Source organism: Oncorhynchus gorbuscha, linkage group LG13 (assembly GCF_021184085.1).
Source record: "Oncorhynchus gorbuscha isolate QuinsamMale2020 ecotype Even-year linkage group LG13, OgorEven_v1.0, whole genome shotgun sequence".
Taxonomy (NCBI): Eukaryota; Metazoa; Chordata; class Actinopteri; order Salmoniformes; family Salmonidae; genus Oncorhynchus; species Oncorhynchus gorbuscha.
Window position 1 is genome coordinate 19,594,586 of NC_060185.1, and position 22,138 is coordinate 19,616,723.

Below are 22,138 nucleotides of genomic sequence, written 5' to 3' on the forward strand. Positions count from 1 at the left end.
CACAGATATCAATGCAGACACACACATACCTGTGCAGACACACAATTAACACAGACACACACAGCCAGACACACAGCCAGACGCACACAGCCAGACACACAGCCAGACGCACACAGCCAGACACACAGCCAGATGTACGCAGCCAGACACACACAGCCAGACACACGCAGCCAGACACACACAGCCAGACGCACACAGCCAGACACACACAGCCAGACACATACAGCCAGACACACAGCCAGACACACAGCCAGACGCACACAGCCAGACACACAGCCAGATGCACGCAGACAGACACACACAGCCAGACACACACAGCCAGACACACACAGCCAGACACACAGCCAGATGCACGCAGCCAGACACACACAGCCAGACACACGCAGCCAGACACACACAGCCAGACGCACACAGCCAGACACACACAGCCAGACACACGAAGCCAGACACACAGCCAGATGCACACAACCAGACACACACAGCCAGACACACACAACCAGACGCACACAGCCAGATGCACACAGCCAGACACACACAGCCAGATGCACACAGCCAGACACACACAGCCAGACACACACAGCCAGACACACAGCCAGACACACAGCCAGACGCACACAGCCAGACACACAGCCAGATGCACGCAGACAGACACACACAGCCAGACACACACAGCCAGACACACACAGCCAGACACACACAGCCAGACACACAGCCAGATGCACACAGCCAGACACACACAGCCAGACACACACAGCCAGATGCACACAGCCAGACACACACAGCCAGACACACACAACCAGACACACACAGCCAGACGCACACAGCCAGACACACAGCCAGACGCACACAGCCAGACACACACAGCCAGACACACACAGCCAGACACACACAGCCAGACACACACAGCCAGACACACAGCCAGATGCACACAGCCAGACACACACAACCAGACACACACAGCCAGATGCACACAGCCAGACACACACAGCCAGACACACACAGCCAGACACACACAACCAGACACACACAGCCAGACGCACACAGCCAGACACACAGCCAGATGCACGCAGCCAGACACACACAGCCAGATGCACACAGCCAGACACACACAGCCAGACGCACGCAGCCAGACACACACAGCCAGACACACGCAGCCAGACACACACAGCCAGACGCACACAGCCAGACACACACAGCCAGACACACACAGCCAGACACACAGCCAGATGCACACAGCCAGACACACACAACCAGACACACACAGCCAGATGCACACAGCCAGACACACACAGCCAGACACACACAGCCAGACACACACAACCAGACACACACAGCCAGACGCACACAGCCAGACACACAGCCAGACGCACACAGCCAGACACACAGCCAGATGCACGCAGCCAGACACACAGCCAGATGCACACAGCCAGACACACACAGCCAGACGCACGCAGCCAGACACACACAGCCAGACACACACAGCCAGACACACACAGCCAGATGCACACAGCCAGACACACACAGCCAGACACACACAGTGAGACCCACAGCCTTCACTGTACTCCAACTAGATAATACACATGCATGAATTAACAGTGAGGAAAGAGTCTTTGATTTGGAGTGAATTAACAGAGCACATTCCTTGCCCGGTTGACTCTCTAATGTGTATTTTGCCCTTGAGCGTCCCCATCCCCAAAAGTACTATGGGAAATGTAGCGTAAAAGAAACCTCATTTTACCATGTACAGGAATTTTGACGGAGAAATATCTACAAATTATACTTTTTTTATATATTCTTTTTTATTTTTACGACAGAATTGAATGAAAAACTTGTTCAAGTTTAGCTGGAGAGGGAGTACAGCATTGCCCTTGAGTCTCAGTATAATGATCGGCAACATCTGACTGAGGGAGGCAGTGAGTCAAGGACTGAGTGATTGATTGAGTGAGTGACAGCAGTTAGTCTCCAGGATGACTTATGAGAGCCTGCTCAGTCCCACTGCCTCTAATCTGTTCTGCTGTGGAGATGGGAAGATAGATAGACAGCAGTTCAGAAACCTTGCCAAGGATCAGCCTGGAGAAAGAAGAAAAGCATGTCAGACACCATTTTGTAAGAGAAGGGGATTTTGAATTGTTGTGATCTCACTCCGTGTTTCTTAGTATGCTTTTCTATGTCCTTAAAATGGGTTTTAGAGGTCAGAACCTTAAGACACATTACTCGTCTCATGTTCTAGTGTTCAAATCAAATGTTATTTGTCACATACTGTACACATCTAGTAGACGTATTGGTACCCCCTGCATATAGCCTTGCTATTGCTGCTCTTTAAATTATTTGTTAGTTTTATTTTTCTTAAAACTGCATTGTTGGTTATGGGCTTGTAATTAAGCATTTCACTGTAAGGTCTACACCTGTTGTATTCGGCGCATGTGACAAATAACATTTGATTTGATTGTGGGTGTAGTGAAATGCTTGTGTTTCTAGCTCCAACAGTGCAGTAATATCTAACTAGATTTACTGTGTATGTACTATCTGTTGGAACACACACACATCCTGTATTCTAAGGGTGTGTGGTACTGTCTGTCTATCTACGCCTCTGTGTAGGTATAGGGAGGTAAGGGAGTGTATGGCTGGACTGTGTAAGAGGAGGAACGTGTGAGGGAGTTGGGGTGTTAGGCAGAGCTGAGGGAGGGAGGACAGGAGGAGTGGAGGAGGAGGGCTAGCTGGCTGTCTAGGGCGAGGTCATGGTCACCCCTGCTGCTGGGAGCAGGTGATTCAGTGTCCTGGGAGGCCAGCAGAGTAGCTGGGTTCAAGGAGATCGGTAATGAGAAATTCCTGATGCAAACAGTCAAGGCCACCCCCCCCCCACCCTTACTCTCCTGCTCTCCTCCCATGCCTCCATCACTTCATCACACCACCCATCCAACACCATCCTCATCATCCCCTCCTTGCTGGACCAGAATAGCCAAACTCACCCAGGGTTTTATCATACTTTCTGTCATAATATGTTAACGTGTGCTGCTGTGGAGTCATTACTCAGAGCAGACGGAATCATTACGACACATAACAGAACCCTTCCAGGTGTGTTTCAGTGTCTAAGCATTGGAACACATATGGCTCCATCTGAGCCAATAATGGCCATTAGAATCATGCCAAGTGATAACAGTGACAAGCAGATAACTCCCTCAGTGAGTTAATGGGGAAAGTAGAACTAACAGTGAGGCCTTAGATGTACAGATAGGGCTGTTTTTAATGCTCTCTGGGTGCAGGTTAGACTCATGGTAATCTTGGTTGATGTATTTAACCACCAGCTGTTCTGATAAAAGCATTCCAGCGTGGTGGGAAAGGTTGGAATATTATCACTGAAATAGAAATAAATGATGAATTCAGCAGGGCCCATATGGGGTAGATTCACCTTCTCTCCATTTTTCTCTCAGCTAAAGATAATTAGGCCATGGTTCTCTCACCTAAAGATAATCAAGCCATGGTTCTCTCAGCTAAAGATAATTAAGCCATGGTTCTCTCAACTAAAGATAATTAGGCATTCTCTCAGCTAAACATAATTAATCCATGGTTCTCTCAGCTAAAGATAATTAGGCCATGGTTCTCTCAGCTAAAGATAATCAAGCCATGGTTCTCTCAGCTAAAGATAATTAATCCATGGTTCTCTCAGCTAAAGATAATTAGGCCATGGTTCTCTCAGCTAAAGATAATCAAGCCATGGTTCTCTCAGCTAAAGATAATTAATCCATGGTTCTCTCAGCTAAAGATAATTAGGCCATGGTTCTCTCAGCTAAAGATAATCAAGCCATGGTTCTCTCAGCTAAAGATAATTAGGCCATGGTTCTCTCAGCTAAACATAATTAATCCATGGTTCTCTCAGCTAAAGATAATTAGGCCATGGTTCTCTCAGCTAAAGATAATCAAGCCATGGTTCTCTCAGCTAAAGATAATTAGGCCATGGTTCTCTCAGCTAAACATAATTAATCCATGGTTCTCTCAGCTAAAGATAATTAGGCCATGGTTCTCTCAGCTAAAGATAATCAAGCCATGGTTCTCTCAGCTAAAGATAATTAATCCATGGTTCTCTCAGCTAAAGATAATTAGGCCATGGTTCTCTCAGCTAAACATAATTAATCCATGGTTCTCTCAGCTAAAGATAATTAGGCCATGGTTCTCTCAGCTAAAGATAATCAAGCCATGGTTCTCTCAGCTAAAGATAATTAATCCATGGTTCTCTCAGCTAAAGATAATTAGGCCATGGTTCTCTCAGCTAAAGATAATCAAGCCATGGTTCTCTCAGCTAAAGATAATTAAGCCATGGTTCTCTCAGCTAAAGATAATTAGGCCATGGTTCTCTCAGCTAAAGATAATTAGGGCATGGTTCTCTCAGCTAAAGATAATTAGGCCATGGTTCTTTCAGCTAAAGATAATTAAGGCATGGTTCTCTCAGCTAAAGATAATTAGGGCATGGTTCTCTCAGCTAAAGATAATTAGGGCATGGTTCTCTCAGCTAAAGATAATTAGGGCATGGTTCTCTCTGCTAAAGATAATCATATCATGGTTCTGCCATACCAAGGCATTTATGTTTCTTCCGTTCCTCCTTTCTGACTTCCCTGCAGGAGAGAAAGTGAAAGAAGGAGATAGTAAAGAGAAAGAGGAAGAGAGAGAGAGGGTGTGATGTGTTGAAAGGTTAGCGAAGTTGACTGTCTAATTAGCCCCTGCAGGTCTGACATCATTAATCCTACCTGTTAGTTAATGTGTGCTGTGTAATGCCAGGGGACTCAACAGTATTCACCACAGCTGACACAGAAACAGCCAGGGCACGGTAACTGTAACTCACAGATACAGCACCTCTGACATGTACACTATTTCACAGTACATCCCACAGACATTCTCCCACACATTACAAAAGCATATGTTCATCCAAACAGCATTGAACATTAGCATTGAGATAAACAAAACAAAACCAATTATCTGATAGTGTTCCCCACTGAACATGATGGAGTATTTATCTGAACCACCCTGAGTCAACAGGCAGTGTCTTTGCCACTGTACGCCACCACAGACTCCTGGGTAAGGTGTAAATGTAAGGGTATTCAGCCCCACGCCACATCAATAGACAGTCTGGAAAACAATACTCAGCAATTCTTTCTCCGCTTCCTGGAAGCATAGTCAGGGCGGCGTCATTGTCCTGTGGTGGAATTACAAGACCTGCTGAGAAAATAGACCAGCTTTATGATACCGTTACCACATCCTTTCACTTTATGATAAATCCATTAAAAGGCTTACAAATGTAGGATCTTAAATTGACCCCCCCCCGTTGCAGGATCATTTTCCTGTGCAGGAAATGTTTTACTTGTAGAGTATTTGAGTTTCAAAAATACTTCAAAAGTTTGTAATTTCCACTTTGAAATGTCAGACTTTTATGAAAAACCCTTAAAAAATATATAATCCACATAATAATTCACATTATCTGTTGCTGCAGAATTGTTTTCCTGCTGTATCAAACAGGCTCTCTGTCTCTCTAACACTCTGTCTCTCACCTTATCCCAGTGCTGACAGACAGGCCTCCGCCCATAATCCGTCAGGGTCCTTCCAATCAGACGCTGGGAGTGGACAGTGTGGCCCTGCTAAAGTGTCAGGCGTCAGGAGACCCCATCCCCTCCATCAGCTGGCTGAAGGACGGGGTCAGTCTGCTGGGGAAGGATCCCCGCATGTCCCTGCAGGACCTGGGCAGCCTCCAGATGAGGAGCCTCAGGGTGAGAACCACTGGAGCCACAGCCTGGTCCACTCATAAAGATAATTAAATCAAATCAAATAGAATTTTATTGGTCACATACACATGGTTAGCAGATGTTAAAGCGAGTAGCAAAATGCTTGTGCTTCTAGTTCCGACAATGCTAGAACTACGCACACACTAGTAATGGGGTTCATATGATGAGGGCTGTAAATATACTGCGTACTATTGTGTAAATCCTTGTATGCAGCCTTCGTTCTCTACCTCCCTGTTTCCATCCATTCCTCTTAATAGAAATCTGTCTGGGACTCTGTCTCCTCTCTCTCCCCTCTGGGTGTGTCACATGCTTAGGCATGCATTAGCGTGATGTGAGGAATCATATTGCTTTAAAGAGATTAATGGGCAATATTGATTTTAATAAATTGTTTGATACTATCACTTAGTGACACGGCGGCTCTTACAAGAGTCTGCTGTAGAGGGCTGGACAGGTTCCAATTGCAGGAGTGAACAGTTAAACAACACACACACACACACACACACACACACACACACACACACACACACACACACACACACACACACACACACACACACACACACACACACACACACACACACACACACACACACACACACACACACACACACACACACACAAACTTACAACATTTAGGGTATATTGAATTAAAAATCCTCACATCCTCCTTTCCCCACTCCGAGGCCTCGGTGGAATATCCATTAAGCTTGACAAAGTTGCCGACCACTGACATTTGATTTAATAAATGGAGGGAAGGAGCAGAGACAAAAAGCAACAAACAACTAACATTCTAGAGAGATGGAGAGACAAGCCAGCTGTCATCGGTCCAGGGGGCTTCAGTGGCCCACCCTAAATGAATTAGCCAGCCTTTGTTGCGGTTGGTGGGGTGGTGGGGGGACAGCGCGAACAGGGGGGATAGCGGGAGGGGGGTAAAGTGGTGGGGGGGTGAGGAGAAAATGGAATTCATTAGGAAATTTGCGTCGGCACTTTGAGGCACTCACAATGACACACAAATCAAATCAAACTTTATTTGTCACATGCCCCGATTACAACAAGTGTAGACCTTTACCGTGAAATGCTTACTCACAAGCCCTTAACCAACAGTGCATTCCAAGAGGAGTTAAGAGTTACTGTTGTGACCCTTCACAAGACACACTGTTGTGACCTCAGGGATGGTCCCATCACATGTTCTATGTTTATCCGTTCTACCCCAGCTTTCTGACTCTGGGATCTACACCTGTGTGGCTGCCAGCTCCAGTGGAGAGACATCATGGAGCGCCTTCCTGGAGGTCAAAGGTATGGCACAGTGAACATCTTCACCTAGTAAATACATGCTCATTATACCATACATACTGTATTCCATTCTGGGAATAGTTATTTATCCATTCCTCTTCATCCTCCCATTTAACAATAGTATCATGTTTCAGGGAAGACCCAGATTCAGACAATGTCGAAGTAACAAAAGTTTATTACTAGAAGAAGGGGCAGGCAAAACGACAGCTTAAGGGAAGCCAGAGGTCAGTGCTCCAGATCAGAGTACAAAATGTACAGAGCAGCAGGCAACCTCGGGGCCAGGGCAAGCAGAGGTCAATAATGCAGAGGTCAATAATCCAGGGTGGTGTGACAAACAGAAACGGCAGGGAGGCTCAGGGTCAGGGCAGTTAGAATGGTCAAAACTGGGAAAACTACAAAACGGGAACTAGAAACAGACAGGAGCAAGGGGAAAACGCTGGTAGGCTTGACGAACACAACAAACTGGCAACAGACAAACAGAGAACACATGTATAAATACACTGGGGATAATGGGGAAGATGGGCGACACCTGGAAGGGGCTGGATAAAAGCACAAAGACAGTTGTAACAGATCAGGGTGTGACAAATATTTACTGGTCTCTTTCTCCTCCAGACCAACCTGGTGTGATGGTCATTAAGAACCGTGATGACAACGAGCTCCTTGGCCCTCCCTCCAAACCCGAAGTCACTGACGTCACCAAGAACAGCGTCTCGTTGTCCTGGCAACCCGGCCTGACTGGGGCCACGCCCATCTCCTCTTTTGTCATTGAAGCCTTCAGGTTAGTTATGAAGAACCGGAGTGATTTCCTTTTTTCACTTTTGTATTGCTTCTTAATTATTGCTGTAGCACATTTGTGATATCCTTTTCCTTGTCCCATTGCAGCCAGTCGGTGAGCAACAGTTGGCAGACGGTTGCGGACCACGTGAAGACCACGCAGTACACGGTCAAAGGCCTGCGCCCCAACACCATCTACCTGTTCATGGTACGGGCGGTCAACACCCAGGGCCTCAGTGACCCCAGCCCCATGTCAGAGCCTGTCAGGACACAAGGTATGGGCCTTATACTCAGATAGAACTTTAAAGATTCTGGTAATCATTTTTCCTATCATAACATTTCTAATTTAGCCTCCCCTTCATATTGACTGCTGCAGGTTTCGATAGGGAAAAGGTCATCGTGTTCCAGTTAGATAGTTATCAGGGCCTCTCAGCACGGTACTGTGTGGGCTGTAACAGTTCTACCGAGATAGCCACCGCAACAACTTCCAGAGGTCAAACTATCCATCTCAGCTCTGCTCATTAAGGCTACAGTCAGGCAATTATGTAAAATAAGCATGTCTACTTTTGGAAAGCCTAAGTGAGTTAGTGCTATCCCTGCTATGTTAATGATCATAACTGGGGAGAAAATGACTGCCTCCAAACTCAAAGAAGATTAGATTAAGGTGCCGTATAGACCTCAGTCTTCTTATTACATTTATTTGATAAGTCCAGTCCATCGCAATACCCCTTCAACCTTTCGGTTAACATTGTCCAATTGCAGGCCACTATTAGGTTGTGCATGGAGAGAGGGAGTCAATTTGAATAGCAGTGCATCTCTCTTTATTTGCTGTTGGCTTCGTTGTGATGCACAGAGATGGTTATTGGCAATGGCAGTCACTGAAGATGAATTGATGTCTGCTTAACTGCGTTTGGCCTGTCGTCCTCTATTACGACTCTGTGATTCATGACTTTATTGGCTGTTTTCATTGGGCCTGTTTTGAAATACTGTTTCCTCTTGTGAATAATGTTCTGTATTTGCCCATCTATTTCCCCTCAGTAAATAGGACCAAAATATGTCAGTTGCCATGATTGTGTATTTTCCTTGACCACCTTGAATCTGCATTTCAATGGGGCTTTTGATTGGCTTTTAACTGAAAACACATGCAAGTGTGAATGAAATGTGAACTGTGTTGGGAAATAGTCTCATAGTGTCATTCATTCATGTGTTCAGAGTTCACTCCTTGATGTGGTAGTTGTTCTCTGGCTGGGCCTCAGTAAGAGCAGAGAGGAGAAGGGATCTTAAGGTCTCTCTTCCTTTTCTCAAACCCAAACGAATTCTTTATTAAAACTGAAATGAGATCATTCTAATGCAGATGAAGTTGCTTCTTTTCAAATGAAGTCATGATCATAGAGTGTCGACTCCTTTGTGGAGTCTGATTGGTCTATTCATCCGTTCTCTCAACAAAACCTCTTATGATTGACATGGCCTCATTGTAAGGAATGGAGGGAACCGTGGCTTTGAAAACTGAGTAGGAAAACTGAAAGTAATCTATCTTTCTATCTCTCTCGCTTTTTTTTCTCTCTATTTCTCTCTTCCACACTTTCCTTTCTCTCTCTCACGCTCTCACTCTCTCTCTCTCTCTCTCTCTCTCTCTCTCTCTCTCTCTCTCTCTCTCTCTCTCTCTCTCTCTCTCTCTCTCTCTCTCTCTCTCTCTCTCTCTCTCTCTCTCTCTCTCTCTCTCTCTCTCTCTCTCTCTCTCTCTCTCTCTCTCTATAGACATCAGTCCTCCAGCCCAGGGGGTGGACCACAGACATGTACAGAAGGAGCTGGGGGAGGTCATAGTTCGTCTTCACAACCCGGTCGTCCTGAGCCCCACCACCATTCAGGTCACCTGGACGGTAAGTGTCACACTGTGATTGGTCTTTAATGAGTCTGATGTGAAGGATATAATGCTGCTCCCAGACAAGGCCTAAATCCCCATCATTCACATGAAGAAAATAAGGAAATACAGGGGGAGGAGATCAGGGTGCCTTGTGAGAATTCATTAGCGAGTGGATAACCTGCATCTACCATTCGTTGTATTGGCCAACGTGCAATCACTGGAGAATAGACAGGATGAGCTCTGTTCGAGACTCTCTACCAACATGAAAAACTATAGTCTGCTGCCTCAGACCTGAATATGTTCTGGGATTCATCCAATGTCATTGAGGAGTACACCACCTCAGTCATCGGCTTCACCATTAAGTACATCAACGATGTCGTCCCCACAGTGACCATACGTACATATCACAACCAGAAGCCGTGGATTACAGGCAACATCCGAACTGAGCTAATGGCTAGAGCTGCCGATTTCAAGCAGTGGGACATTAATCCGGATGCTTATAAGAAACCCCCTGTGCCCTCAGATGGACCATCAAACCAGAAAATCATCAATAAAGGACTTGCAAACTATTACAGACTACAAAGGGAAACCATGCCACGAGCTGCCCAGTGATACAAGCCTACCAGACAGGCTAAATGCCCGAAGTAACACTGAAGCATGCATGAGTGCACAGGCTGTTCCGGATGACTGTGTGATCACGCTCTCCGTAGTCGATGTGAGCAAGACCTTTAAACAGGTCAACATTCACAAGGCCACAGGGCCAGACGGATTACCAGGACATTCACTCAGAACATGAGCGGACACGGATTACCAGGACATTCACTCAGAACATGAGCGGACACTGATTACCCAGGACATTCACTCAGAACATGAGCGGACACTGATTACCAGGACATTCACTCACTCAGAACAGAATTCATCAGAACATGAGCGGACACGGATGAGCGGACACGGATTACCAGGACATTCACTCAGAACATGAGCGGACACGGATTGATTACAGAACATGAGGACATTCACATTCAGAACATGAGCGGACACGGATTGATTACAGAACATGAGGACCAGGACATTCATCAGAACATGAGCACACGGATTCAGGAACATCAGAACATGAGCGGACACTGATTACCAGGACATTCACTCAGAACATGAGCGGACACGGATTACCAGGACATTCACTCAGAACATGAGGCGGACATGAGCGGACACGGATTACCAGGACATTCACTCAGAACATGAGCGGACACGGATTACCAGGACATTTCAGAACATGAGCGGACCAGGACATTCACTCAGAACATGAGCGGACACGGATTACCAGGACATTCACTCAGAACATGAGCGGACACTGATTACCAGGACATTCCAGGACATTCACTCAGAACATGAGCGGACACTGATTACCAGGACATTTCAGAACATGAGCGGACAGGACATTCACTCAGAACATGAGCGGACACTGATTACCAGGACATTCACTCAGAACATGAGCGGACACGGATTACCAGGACATTCACTCAGAACATGAGCGGACACTGATTACCAGGACATTCACTCAGAACATGAGCGGACACGGATTACCAGGACATTCACTCAGAACATGAGCGGACAGAGTCTTCACTGAACATTTTCAACCTCATGACTGTTGGGTCGACGGTTTCATTATTGCAATAACTAATCGATATTTGCAGAAATGCCAAAGTCTCTCTCACTTGAATAGAATATATAATGATAATGATAAAACAGAGACCTTATATAGGACTTAAAAACACTAAATCAGACTGGTTACAACTCCGATAAGCCACTTTGGTTATCTACAAAAGATGGTGATTTACCCCAATACGTCTTAGTTCCCAGATACCAGGACAATGAGGCATTGTTCTAAACTCTTCCAGGCTATCTCTATCTCGGGTCACAGACACCACATATTGTCTATGGAATGGCAGCTTTAGGTAATTATCACCAAGTCATTGTTAGCACAAGCTATCTAGCACAACCCATTTCCTTGACCCTACACCCAGACTAACTTCTGGAAGCTGAAGTGTAAACCATCTCTTTACAGTAACAGAATGAAACAGACAAATGTCTTCCTATTTGTTAAGTATTAATGGCTAACTATTAATATCAAACAAACCAGGTAAATTTGTAATGTGTCTATCACACGGTGTCAGAGGAAGGTCCAAAGAATTGTCAAAAACTGCAGTCACCCAAGTCACCCAAGTCTAGGTCCAAAAGGCTCCTTAACAACTTCTAAGACTACTGAACTATTCATTAAATGACCACCCAGACTATTTACATTGACATGCCCCGCCCCTTTGTTTTTAAACTGTTGCTACTAGCTGTTTATTATCTATGCATAGTCACTTTACCCCTACCTACAGTACATGTAACAATTACCTTAACTACCCTCTACCCCCACACATTGACTTGGTACAGGTACCCCTTGTATATAGCCTCATTATTGTTTATTTAGTAAATATTTTCATAACTCTATTTTCTTAAAACTGCATTGTTGGTTAACTTCGGGGTAGGGGGCCAGAAAACACAAAATAATGTCTGGGAGTATAACAGAACTGATATAGCAGGCGAAACCCTGAGGAGAATCCATAATGAGCTCACCAGTCTTTATAATGGCTGTCTATGGGAATATCAAGGGAATACCTCCCAGATTGCAGTTCCTAGAGCTTCCAGTAGATGTCAACAGTCTTTAGAAAGAGTTTCAGGCTTGTTCTTTGAAAAATGAACTAGAATTTGTAGTTTTTCTAGGTGGCTCCCATTTTGACTGTAGTATTGTAGTGCGCATCGGTGAGGGCGCGCACTTCGTTATTTATCTCTGGTAATGAACATACTATTCTCCATCTTAAATTTGATTATTTATTTACATATTAGGGTACCTGAGGATTGATTAGAAACATTGTTTGACTTGTTTGGACGAAGTTTATTGGTAACTTTTGGGATTCATTTGTATGCATTTTGAACGAGTGAAACCGGTGGATTACTGAATCAAGCGCACCAACTAAACTGAAACTAAACTAAACTTTTTGGGGATATAAAGGAAGGACTTTATTGAACAAAATGACCATTTGTGATGTAGCTGGGACTCTTTGGATTGTAAACAGAAGAAGATCTTCAAAGGTAAGTGATCTCTTTTATCGCTATTGCTTTCGTGACGCCTTGTTTGGAAAATGTTTGTAATGCTTTTGTGTGCGGGGCGCTGTCCTCAGATAATCGCATGATATGCTATTGTAGTAAAGCCTTTTTGAAATCTGACAAGCGACTGGATTAACAAGAAGTTAAGCTTTTAACTGATGTACGTATATAACACTTGAACACTTGAATTTTCATGAATGTTTAATATTACGAATTTTGTATTTTGAATTTTGCGCTCTGCAATTTCACCGGATGTTGGCCAAGTGTCCCACCTACCCCAAAGAGGTGTCTACACCTGTTGTATTTGGTGCATGTGACAATCCACCTGTCTGTCACAGACATAACTATTCAGCAGACTTTGCACTTAGTTACTGCTATTCAGCTCTGCCAGGTGTCTGTGTGTTTCTTTATTTTGTCAGATAAGATTAAATATGGGAAATCAATTTCAATTTACACCAACCTCATTCTCAAACAGTGTCTGAAGCTGTCCAGCTCTGGGCTGTTTTATGTCTTTGATTTTACAACCTTGAGTCCTAAAGTCATTAGAGTTGATATAAAGGGGATGATGATTCTTTGAAGCTGGCAATGTGTTCCTCAGGGCTCCTATTGGTGTTTTCATGTAAGGAAATATGAGTCAAATAAATCCTGAGACTCTACAGCTTTGAAATGGTATAATAACTGGCTCTTAAGTAAGTGGACATCAAACAGTTGATAAATGTCTGGGACATCTGGTCTCATCAATCTTGCATCTATCTTTGGTTAATTTTGAAGTAAGTCAAAGGCTCTGCATAGAAACAAGTACATTGACATTACTTGTGTATATTTGGTATGTTTGTGGTCTTCCCTCTCTGGAGTGTAGCTCAAATCAGCTTACCAACCAACCTGCTCCCCAACACACACACACACACACACACACACACACACACACACACACACACACACACACACACACACACACACACACACACACACACACACACACACACACACACACACACACACACACACACACACACACACACACACACACACACACACACACACACCCATTGCACAGTCTGTCTGTGTCTACCCCACCATAAGGACGGACATGTGCCAGAGAGACACTGTTTAATTAATTTAGAAACACGCCACTTACAGTACGAGGGTATGCAGCAGTAGTAACTTACAGTACGAGGGTATGCAGCAGTAGTAACTTATGGTACGAGGGTATGCAGCAGTAGTAACTTACAGTACGAGGGTATGCAGCAGTAGTAACTTACAGTCTGAGGGTATGCAGCAGTAGTAACTTACAGTACGAGGGTATGCAGCAGTAGTAACTTACAGTCTGAGGGTATGCAGCAGTAGTAACTTACAGTACGAGGGTATGCAGCAGTAGTAACTTACAGTACGAGGGTATGCAGCAGTAGTAACTTACAGTACAAGGGTATGCAGCAGTAGTAACTTACAGTACAAGGGTATGCAGCAGTAGTAACGTACAGTACAAGGGTATGCAGCAGTAGTAACTTACAGTACAAGGGTATGCAGCAGTAGTAACTTACTGTACGAGGGTATGCAGCAGTAGTAACTTACAGTACGAGGGTATGCAGCAGTAGTAACTTACAGTACAAGGGTATGCAGCAGTAGTAACTTACTGTACGAGGGTATGCAGCAGTAGTAACTTACAATATGAGGGTATGCAGCAGTAGTAACTTACAGTACGAGGGTATGCAGCAGTAGTAACTTACAGTACGAGGGTATGCAGCAGTAGTAACTTACGGTACGAGGGTATGCAGCAGTAGTAACTTACAGTACGAGGGTATGCAGCAGTAGTAACTTACGGTACGAGGGTATGCAGCAGTAGTAACTTACAGTCAGTCTGTTTCTACATTAGACCATGACATTTAAACATGCACCCTCTTCTTCTTACTGAAGGGTGACTTTATTTCCACATTCTTCTTCCGTTCTGTGTTAATGAGCCCCGGTTGTTCCTTTCCACAGTAAATCAGGCCGTAGCTGGTATTTATGATGTCATTGGGTGACATTGGGGTGGCTGCTTTCATTTCTAAATGAACCACTTTAGCAGTTTTCCCTGTGACATGTTTATTGACACCCCATAATAAGCTCTCACCCCCCAGACTAAAAAGCTAATTCAATACTTAAACATTGCTTTATGAGTGTGTGTACAATCAACACAGAACAGCGCCACTGAATCAATCAGGGCCCATTCAGTAAACATAGTGCGGCCTCAGAAGAGCTTTTATACTCCCAAATCATTCCGTTATTGAAAGTTACACACCACGCTAGTCCAGAATCCATTCTGATTATTTACTCCGGCTACACAGGCTGAAACAGCTGCTTAATATCCCAGGCCCGCTCACTTCTCCCACTGTTAACCAGCCATTACTGGGTGTTATGCCCACTTCTCCTCATTATAAATTCAAATTTTCTCTCACTGGCTAAATGGGCCCAAGTTTAGAACCAAGGCCCCTTATCGACTGGGAGAGCGCCCTCTCACCTCTGGGCTCCATGTCTCCTCAATTGGATATAATATTCTTTATTGTCCCTCGTTTGTATTCTGCATTCTCCCAGAGTTCCTCTGGGTTGGATGACAATCACCGACCAATCGTTTCACACTCACACGTATGTTCGAGGCCTTGTGGGACCCTGCCTTAGGTTTCAATAGTTGGTATTTACAATACAAACGAGACATGCATATGTATGACTTTGATAGCTGTGCTCCTGAAAGCCTTTTTATGCAGGACCTGGGTGCTGTGTGCTCAGTGTGCTGAGAGAGAGGGAGATAATGCCATGCTGCTCTATCTCTCTCCTCTGCTCTTTCTCTGTCTCTCTCTCTTTCTCTGTCTCTCTCTCTCTCTCTGTCTCTCTCTCCTATCCTCACTCTCTGCTGCTCTCTCTCTCTCCTCTGTTCTCTCTCCTCTCCTTGCTCTCAAATCAAATCAAACAAATCAAATCAAATTGTATTTGTCACATACACATGGTTAGCAGATGTTAATGCGAATGTAGCGAAATGCTTGTGCTTCTAGTTCCGACAATGCAGTAATAGCCAACAAGTAATCTAACTAACAATTCCAAAACTACTGTCTTATACACAGTGTAAGGGGATAAAGAATATGTACATAAGGATATATGAATGAGTGATGGTACAGAGCAGCATAGGCAAGATACAGTAGATGGTATCGAGTACAGAATATATATATATGAGATGAGTATGTAAACAAAGTGGCATAGTTAAAGTGGCTAGTGATACATGTATTACATAAAGATGCAGTAGATGATATAGAGTACAGTATATACGTATGCATATGAGATTAATAATGTAGGGTAAGTAACATTATATAAGGTAGCATTCTTTAAAGTGGCTAGTGATATATTTACATCATTTCCCATCAATTCCCATTATTAAAGTGGCTGTAGTTGAGTCAGTGTCAGTGTGTTGGCAGCAGCCACTCAATGTTAGTGGTGGCTGTTTAACAGTCTGATGGCCTTGAGATAGAAGCTGTTTTTCAGTCTCTCGGTCCCAGCTTTGATGCACCTGTACTGACCTCGCCTTCTGGATGATAGCGGGGTGAACAGGCAGTGGCTCGGGTGGTTGATGTCCTTGATGATCTTTATGGCCTTCCTGTAACATCGGGTGGTGTAGGTGTCCTGGAGGGCAGGTAGTTTGCCCCCGGTGATGCGTTGTGCAGACCTCACTACCCTCTGGAGAGCCTTACGGTTGTGGGCGGAGCAGTTGCCGTACCAGGCGGTGATACAGCCCGCCAGGATGCTCTCGATTGTGCATCTGTAGAAGTTTGTGAGTGCTTTTGATGACAAGCTAAATGTCTTCAGCCTCCTGAGTTTGAAGAGGCGCTGCTGCGCCTTCTTCACGATGCTGTCTGTGTGAGTGGACCAATTCAGTTTGTCTGTGGTGTGTATGCCGAGGAACTTAAAACTTGCTGCCCTGTCCACTACTGTTCCATCGATGTGGATAGTGGGGTGTTCCCTCTGCTGTTTCCTGAAGTCCACAATCATCTCCTTAGTTTTGTTGACGTTGAGTGTGAGGTTATTTTCCTGACACCACACTCCGAGGGCCCTCACCTCCTCCCTGTAGGCCGTCTCGTCGTTGTTGGTAATCAAGCCTACCACTGTTGTGTCATCCGCAAACTTGATGATTGAGTTGGAGGCGTGCGTGGCCACGCAGTCGCGGGTGAACAGGGAGTACAGGAGAGGGCTCAGAACGCACCTTTGTGGGGCCCCAGTGTTGAGGATCAGCGGGGTGGAGATGTTGTTGCCTACCCTCACCACCTGGGGGCGGCCCGTCAGGAAGTCCAGTACCCAGTTGCACAGGGCGGGGTCGAGACCCAGGGTCTCGAGCTTGATGACGAGCTTGGAGGGTACTATGGTGTTGAATGACGGAAGTGAGTGCTACGGGGCGGTAGTCGTTTAGCTCAGTTACCTTAGCTTTCTTGGGAACAGGAACAATGGTGGCCCTCTTGAAGCATGTGGGAACAGCAGACTGGTATAGGGATTGATTGAATATGTCCGTAAACACACCGGCCAGCTGGTCTGCGCATGTTCTGAGGGCGCGGCTGGGGATGCCGTCTGGGCCTGCAGCCTTGCGAGGGTTAACACGTTTAAATGTCTTACTCACCTCGGCTGCAGTGAAGGAGAATCCGCATGTTTTCGTTGCAGGCCGTGTCAGTGGCACTGTATTGTCCTCAAACTGTATTGTCAAAAAAGTTATTTAGTCTGCCTGGGAGCAAGATATCCTGGTCCGTGACTGGGCTCTCCCTCTCTCTCCTCTGTTCTCTCTCCTCTCCTCACTCTCTCTCTCTCTCCTCTGCTCTCTCCTCTCAGTTGCTCGCTCTCTCTCTCTCTCTCTCTCTCTCTCTCTCTCTCTCTCTCTCTCTCTCTCTCTCTCTCTCTCTCTCTCTCTCTCTCTCTCTCTCTCTCTCTCTCTCTCTCTCCTCTCCCTCTGCTCTCTCTCTCTCCTCTGCTCTCCCATCTGCTCTCTCTCCCTCTCTGTCCTCTGCTCAATCTCTCTCTCTCCTCTGCTCTCTCTCTCCTCTGCTCTCTCATCTCTCTTCTCTCTCTCTCGCTCTCCTCTGCTCAACCTCTCTCTCTCTCTCTGCTCTCTCTCTCCTCTCTCTCTCATCTGCTCTCTCTCTCTCTGCTCTGCTCTCTCTCTCTCTCTCTCTCTCTCTCTCTCTCCCTCTCTCTCTCTCTCTCTCATCTGCTGCTCTCTCTCCTCTGCTCTCTCTCTCTCTCTCTCTCTCTCTCTCTCTCTCTCTCTCTCTCTCTCTCTCTCTCTCGGAGGAAAGATGCTCTCTCTCTCTCTCCTCTGATGATAAAAGACCCATTAAAACTGGAACAGCCTCTAAAGTGGCGCGATGTGATCTTGGGGAGAAACAAGTACATCTGTTGAACAGCATTGTTTTATGTACTCTGGTGTTTGACTACTGTGCTGCACATCTATGGTCATGATCTTTAGCTATTTCCTCTTAACTCTGTCCCTCGGAGGAAAGATGCTAATTAAGTTAATTGTGTCAGCTCTGATGATAAAAGACCCATTAAAACTGGAACAGCCTCTAACTCTGTCCCAACTGAAGATGACATGTCCCAACTGAAGTAAGACATGTTGTATCTTGGGAGAAACAAGTACATCTGTTGAACAGCATTGTTTTATGTACTCTGGTGTTTGACTACTGTGCTGCACACCTATGGTCATGATCTTTAGCTATTTCCTCTTAACTCTGTCCCAACTGAAGATAAGACATGTTGTATTTCCTCTTAACTCTGTCCCAACTGAAGATAAGACATGTTGTATTTCCTCTTAACTCTGTCCCAACTGAAGATAAGACATGTTGTATTTCCTCATAACTCTGTCCCAACTGAAGATAAGACATGTTGTATTTCCTCTTAACTCTGTCCCACCTTAAGAGAAGACATGTTGTATTTCCTCTTAAGTCTGTCCCACCTGAAGAGAAGACATGTTGTATTTCCTCTTAACTCTGTCCCAACTGAAGAGAAGACATGTTGTACTTCCTCTTAACTCTGTCCCAACTGAGAAAATAAATGTTGTGTTTCCTAGGAACACAAGTGAAGCTAACCACTCTCTTCTCTTCTCCCCATGTCTCTGTCCCAGGTGGACCGTCAGTCCCAGTTTATCCAGGGCTACAGAGTTCTGTACAGGCAGATGTCTGGCCTGTTTACCCCAGGACCCTGGCAGACCCAGGATGTGAAGATCCCCTCAGAGCGCAGTGTGGTCCTCTCCAACCTCAAGAAAGGCATCATCTATGAGTTGAAGGTCCGGCCCTACTTCAATGAGTTCCAGGGCATGGACAGTGAGTCCAGGTCGGCTCGCACCACAGAGGAAGGTAAAGAAATCACCATGTTATTTCATGGACATTTTCCTCTGTCCAGATTTAGAATAACTGTTTGACATGTTTACCTGTAGGGCATCCAATTGCCATGATATCATACATGTCGCTCACAATACTCTGTGTCCTGCTGTGACATTTTAGAGGTATTGTGTGTGTGTGTGTGTGTGTGTGTGTGTGTGTGTGTGTGTGTGTGTGTGTGTGTGTGTGTGTGTGTGTGTGTGTGTGTGTGTGTGTGTGTGTGTGTGTGTGTGTGTGTGTGTGCGTGCGTGCGTGCGTGCATGCGTGCGTGCGTGCGTGCGTGTGTGTGTGTCCTGCCACTGTGTAGCATGCTGCCCTTTCTGCTGTGCTTGATTGTTTATGATTGTTTCTGTTGGCCCGCTTCTCATCCATCACCCTGCAGCCATGAGCTGTGCTGTGATTGGACACAGTGCTCGCCCACTTCCTGCTGGGAAGTGAAGCTGTCACCCTCAGCCTGACTCTGACAGGACATGACAGGGCCAGAGAGGCATGGCACACTGATACACACGCACACACACACACACACACACACACACACACACACACACACACACACACACACACACACACACACACACACACACACACACACACACACACACACACACACACACACACACACACACACACACACACACACACACACAATCCATACCTCCAGGCTTTGGGCCAGCCTGTTGGATCCTCCATACTTTCCCACTTCTAATGGAGTAGAACTGGGATTCCCATCATTACCTGTTACACTAAGAATAGGCAGATGAAAGTGCTATAGTTGTACATGCTGTACCTATTCATGTGATGAAGGTGTATAGTAGGTTAGACAAACATGTTGAGTCCATGCAGGGGAACACGACCAACATAAACACACAGATAGCCCAACGCTATGTCCTCCCTCCCTTCCTTTCCCTAAACGACCACATCCAGCCCTGGGAAGAGAGGAGACAGTTCAGATCCGGCTGCTGTGATAGGTCCATTTATTTCCCCAGTCTCAGTGGAGGGGTCCTGTCTCCTGTGACCAGCCCCTGTATGCTGCAGCACTATGTATGTTGTATGTTTGCTATGTATGCCCTGTGACTGCTTCATCTCACACGCACACACACACACACACACACACACACACACACACACACACACACACACACACACACACACACACACACACACACACACACACACACACACACACACACACACACACACACACACACACACACACACACACACACACACACACACACACACACACACACACACACACACACACACCGCCCCACAGCACCTGCCTATCCCAGCTATTACCAGCACTGATAAAACTCCTGAGCCTCTTCTCTGTCTGCAGCCTGGGCCCTCTGAGAGATCTAGCTATTTCTATTTCTGTCACAGCAGAACCTCCGTGTGTGTCGACACATCCCAGTCACATGCAGTGGCAGAGAGAGGCAGAGACAGACCAAGAGAGGCAGAGACAGACCGAGAGAGGCAGAGACAGACAGAGAGAGGCAGAGACAGACAGAGACAGAAAGAGACAGACAGATAGAGGCAGAGACAGACAGAGAGAGGCAGAGACAGACAGATAGAGGCAGAGACAGACAGAGAGAGGCAGAGACAGACAGAGAGAGGCAGAGACAGACAGAGAGAGGCAGAGACAGAGAGATAGAGGCAGAGACAGACAGAGAGAGGCAGAGACAGACAGAGAGAGGCAGAGACAGACAGAGAGAGGCAGAGACAGACAGAGAGAGGCAGAGACAGACAGAGAGAGGCAGAGACAGACAGAGAGAGGCAGAGACAGACAGAGAGAGGCAGAGACAGACAGATAGAGGCAGAGACAGACAGAGAGAGGCAGAGACAGACAGAGAAAAGCAGAGACAGAGAGAGAGAGGCAGAGACAGACAGAGAGAGGCAGAGACAGACCAAGAGAGGCAGAGAAAGACAGAGAAAGGCAGAGACAGACAGATAGAGGCAGAGACAGACAGAGAGAGGCAGAGACAGAGAGAGAGAGGCAGAGACAGAGAGAGAGAGGCAGAGACAGACAGAGAGAGGCAGAGACAGACCAAGAGAGGCAGAGAAAGACAGAGAAAGGCAGAGACAGAGAGATAGAGGCAGAGACAGACAGAGAGAGGCAGAGACAGACAGAGAAAAGCAGAGACAGACCATGAGAGGCAGAGAAAGACAGAGAAAGGCAGAGACAGAGAGATAGAGGCAGAGATAGACAGAGAAAGGCAGAGACAGACAGAGAGTGGCAGAGACAGACCATGAGAGGCAGAGAAAGACAGAGAAAGGCAGAGACAGAGAGATAGAGGCAGAGACAGACAGAGAGTGGCAGAGACAGACCATGAGAGGCAGAGAAAGACAGAGAAAGGCAGAGACAGAGAGATAGAGGCAGAGACAGACAGAGAGTGGCAGAGACAGACAGATAGAGGCAGAGACAGACAGAGAGAGGCAGAGAAGACAGAGAGAGGCAGAGACAGACAGATAGAGGCAGAGACAGACAGAGAGAGGCAGAGACAGACAGATAGAGGCAGAGACAGACAGAGAGAGGCAGAGACAGACAGAGAGAGGCAGAGACAGACAGATAGAGGCAGAGACAGACCAAGAGAGGCAGAGAAAGACAGAGAAAGGCAGAGACAGAGAGATAGAGGCAGAGACAGACAGAGAGTGGCAGAGACAGACAGAGAGTGGCAGAGACAGACAGATAGAGGCAGAGACAGACCAAGAGAGGCAGAGAAAGACAGAGAAAGGCAGAGACAGAGAGATAGAGGCAGAGACAGACAGAGAGTGGCAGAGACAGACAGATGAGGCAGAGACAGACACTGTGAGACCAGGCACAGACAGACTGTGAGACAGAGACAGACACTGTGAGACCACAGGACAGACCTGTGAGACCATGAGACAGACACTGTGAG

The 22,138-nt window shown here is 46.1% G+C and overlaps 1 protein-coding gene across 2 annotated transcripts in view; it reads left to right on the top strand.

The window, feature by feature from the left end:
- robo2 (roundabout, axon guidance receptor, homolog 2 (Drosophila)) overlaps positions 1-22,138 on the top strand; it is a 682,751-nt gene that overhangs the window by 584,502 nt on the left and 76,111 nt on the right. For both annotated transcript variants that reach the window (XM_046293777.1, XM_046293776.1), the window contains exons 10-15: positions 5,551-5,756; positions 6,986-7,067; positions 7,677-7,842; positions 7,947-8,113; positions 9,597-9,718; positions 18,983-19,214. In XM_046293777.1, the coding sequence (XP_046149733.1) occupies positions 5,551-5,756; positions 6,986-7,067; positions 7,677-7,842; positions 7,947-8,113; positions 9,597-9,718; positions 18,983-19,214 (975 nt within the window). The remainder of the gene's footprint in view (positions 1-5,550; positions 5,757-6,985; positions 7,068-7,676; positions 7,843-7,946; positions 8,114-9,596; positions 9,719-18,982; positions 19,215-22,138) is intronic.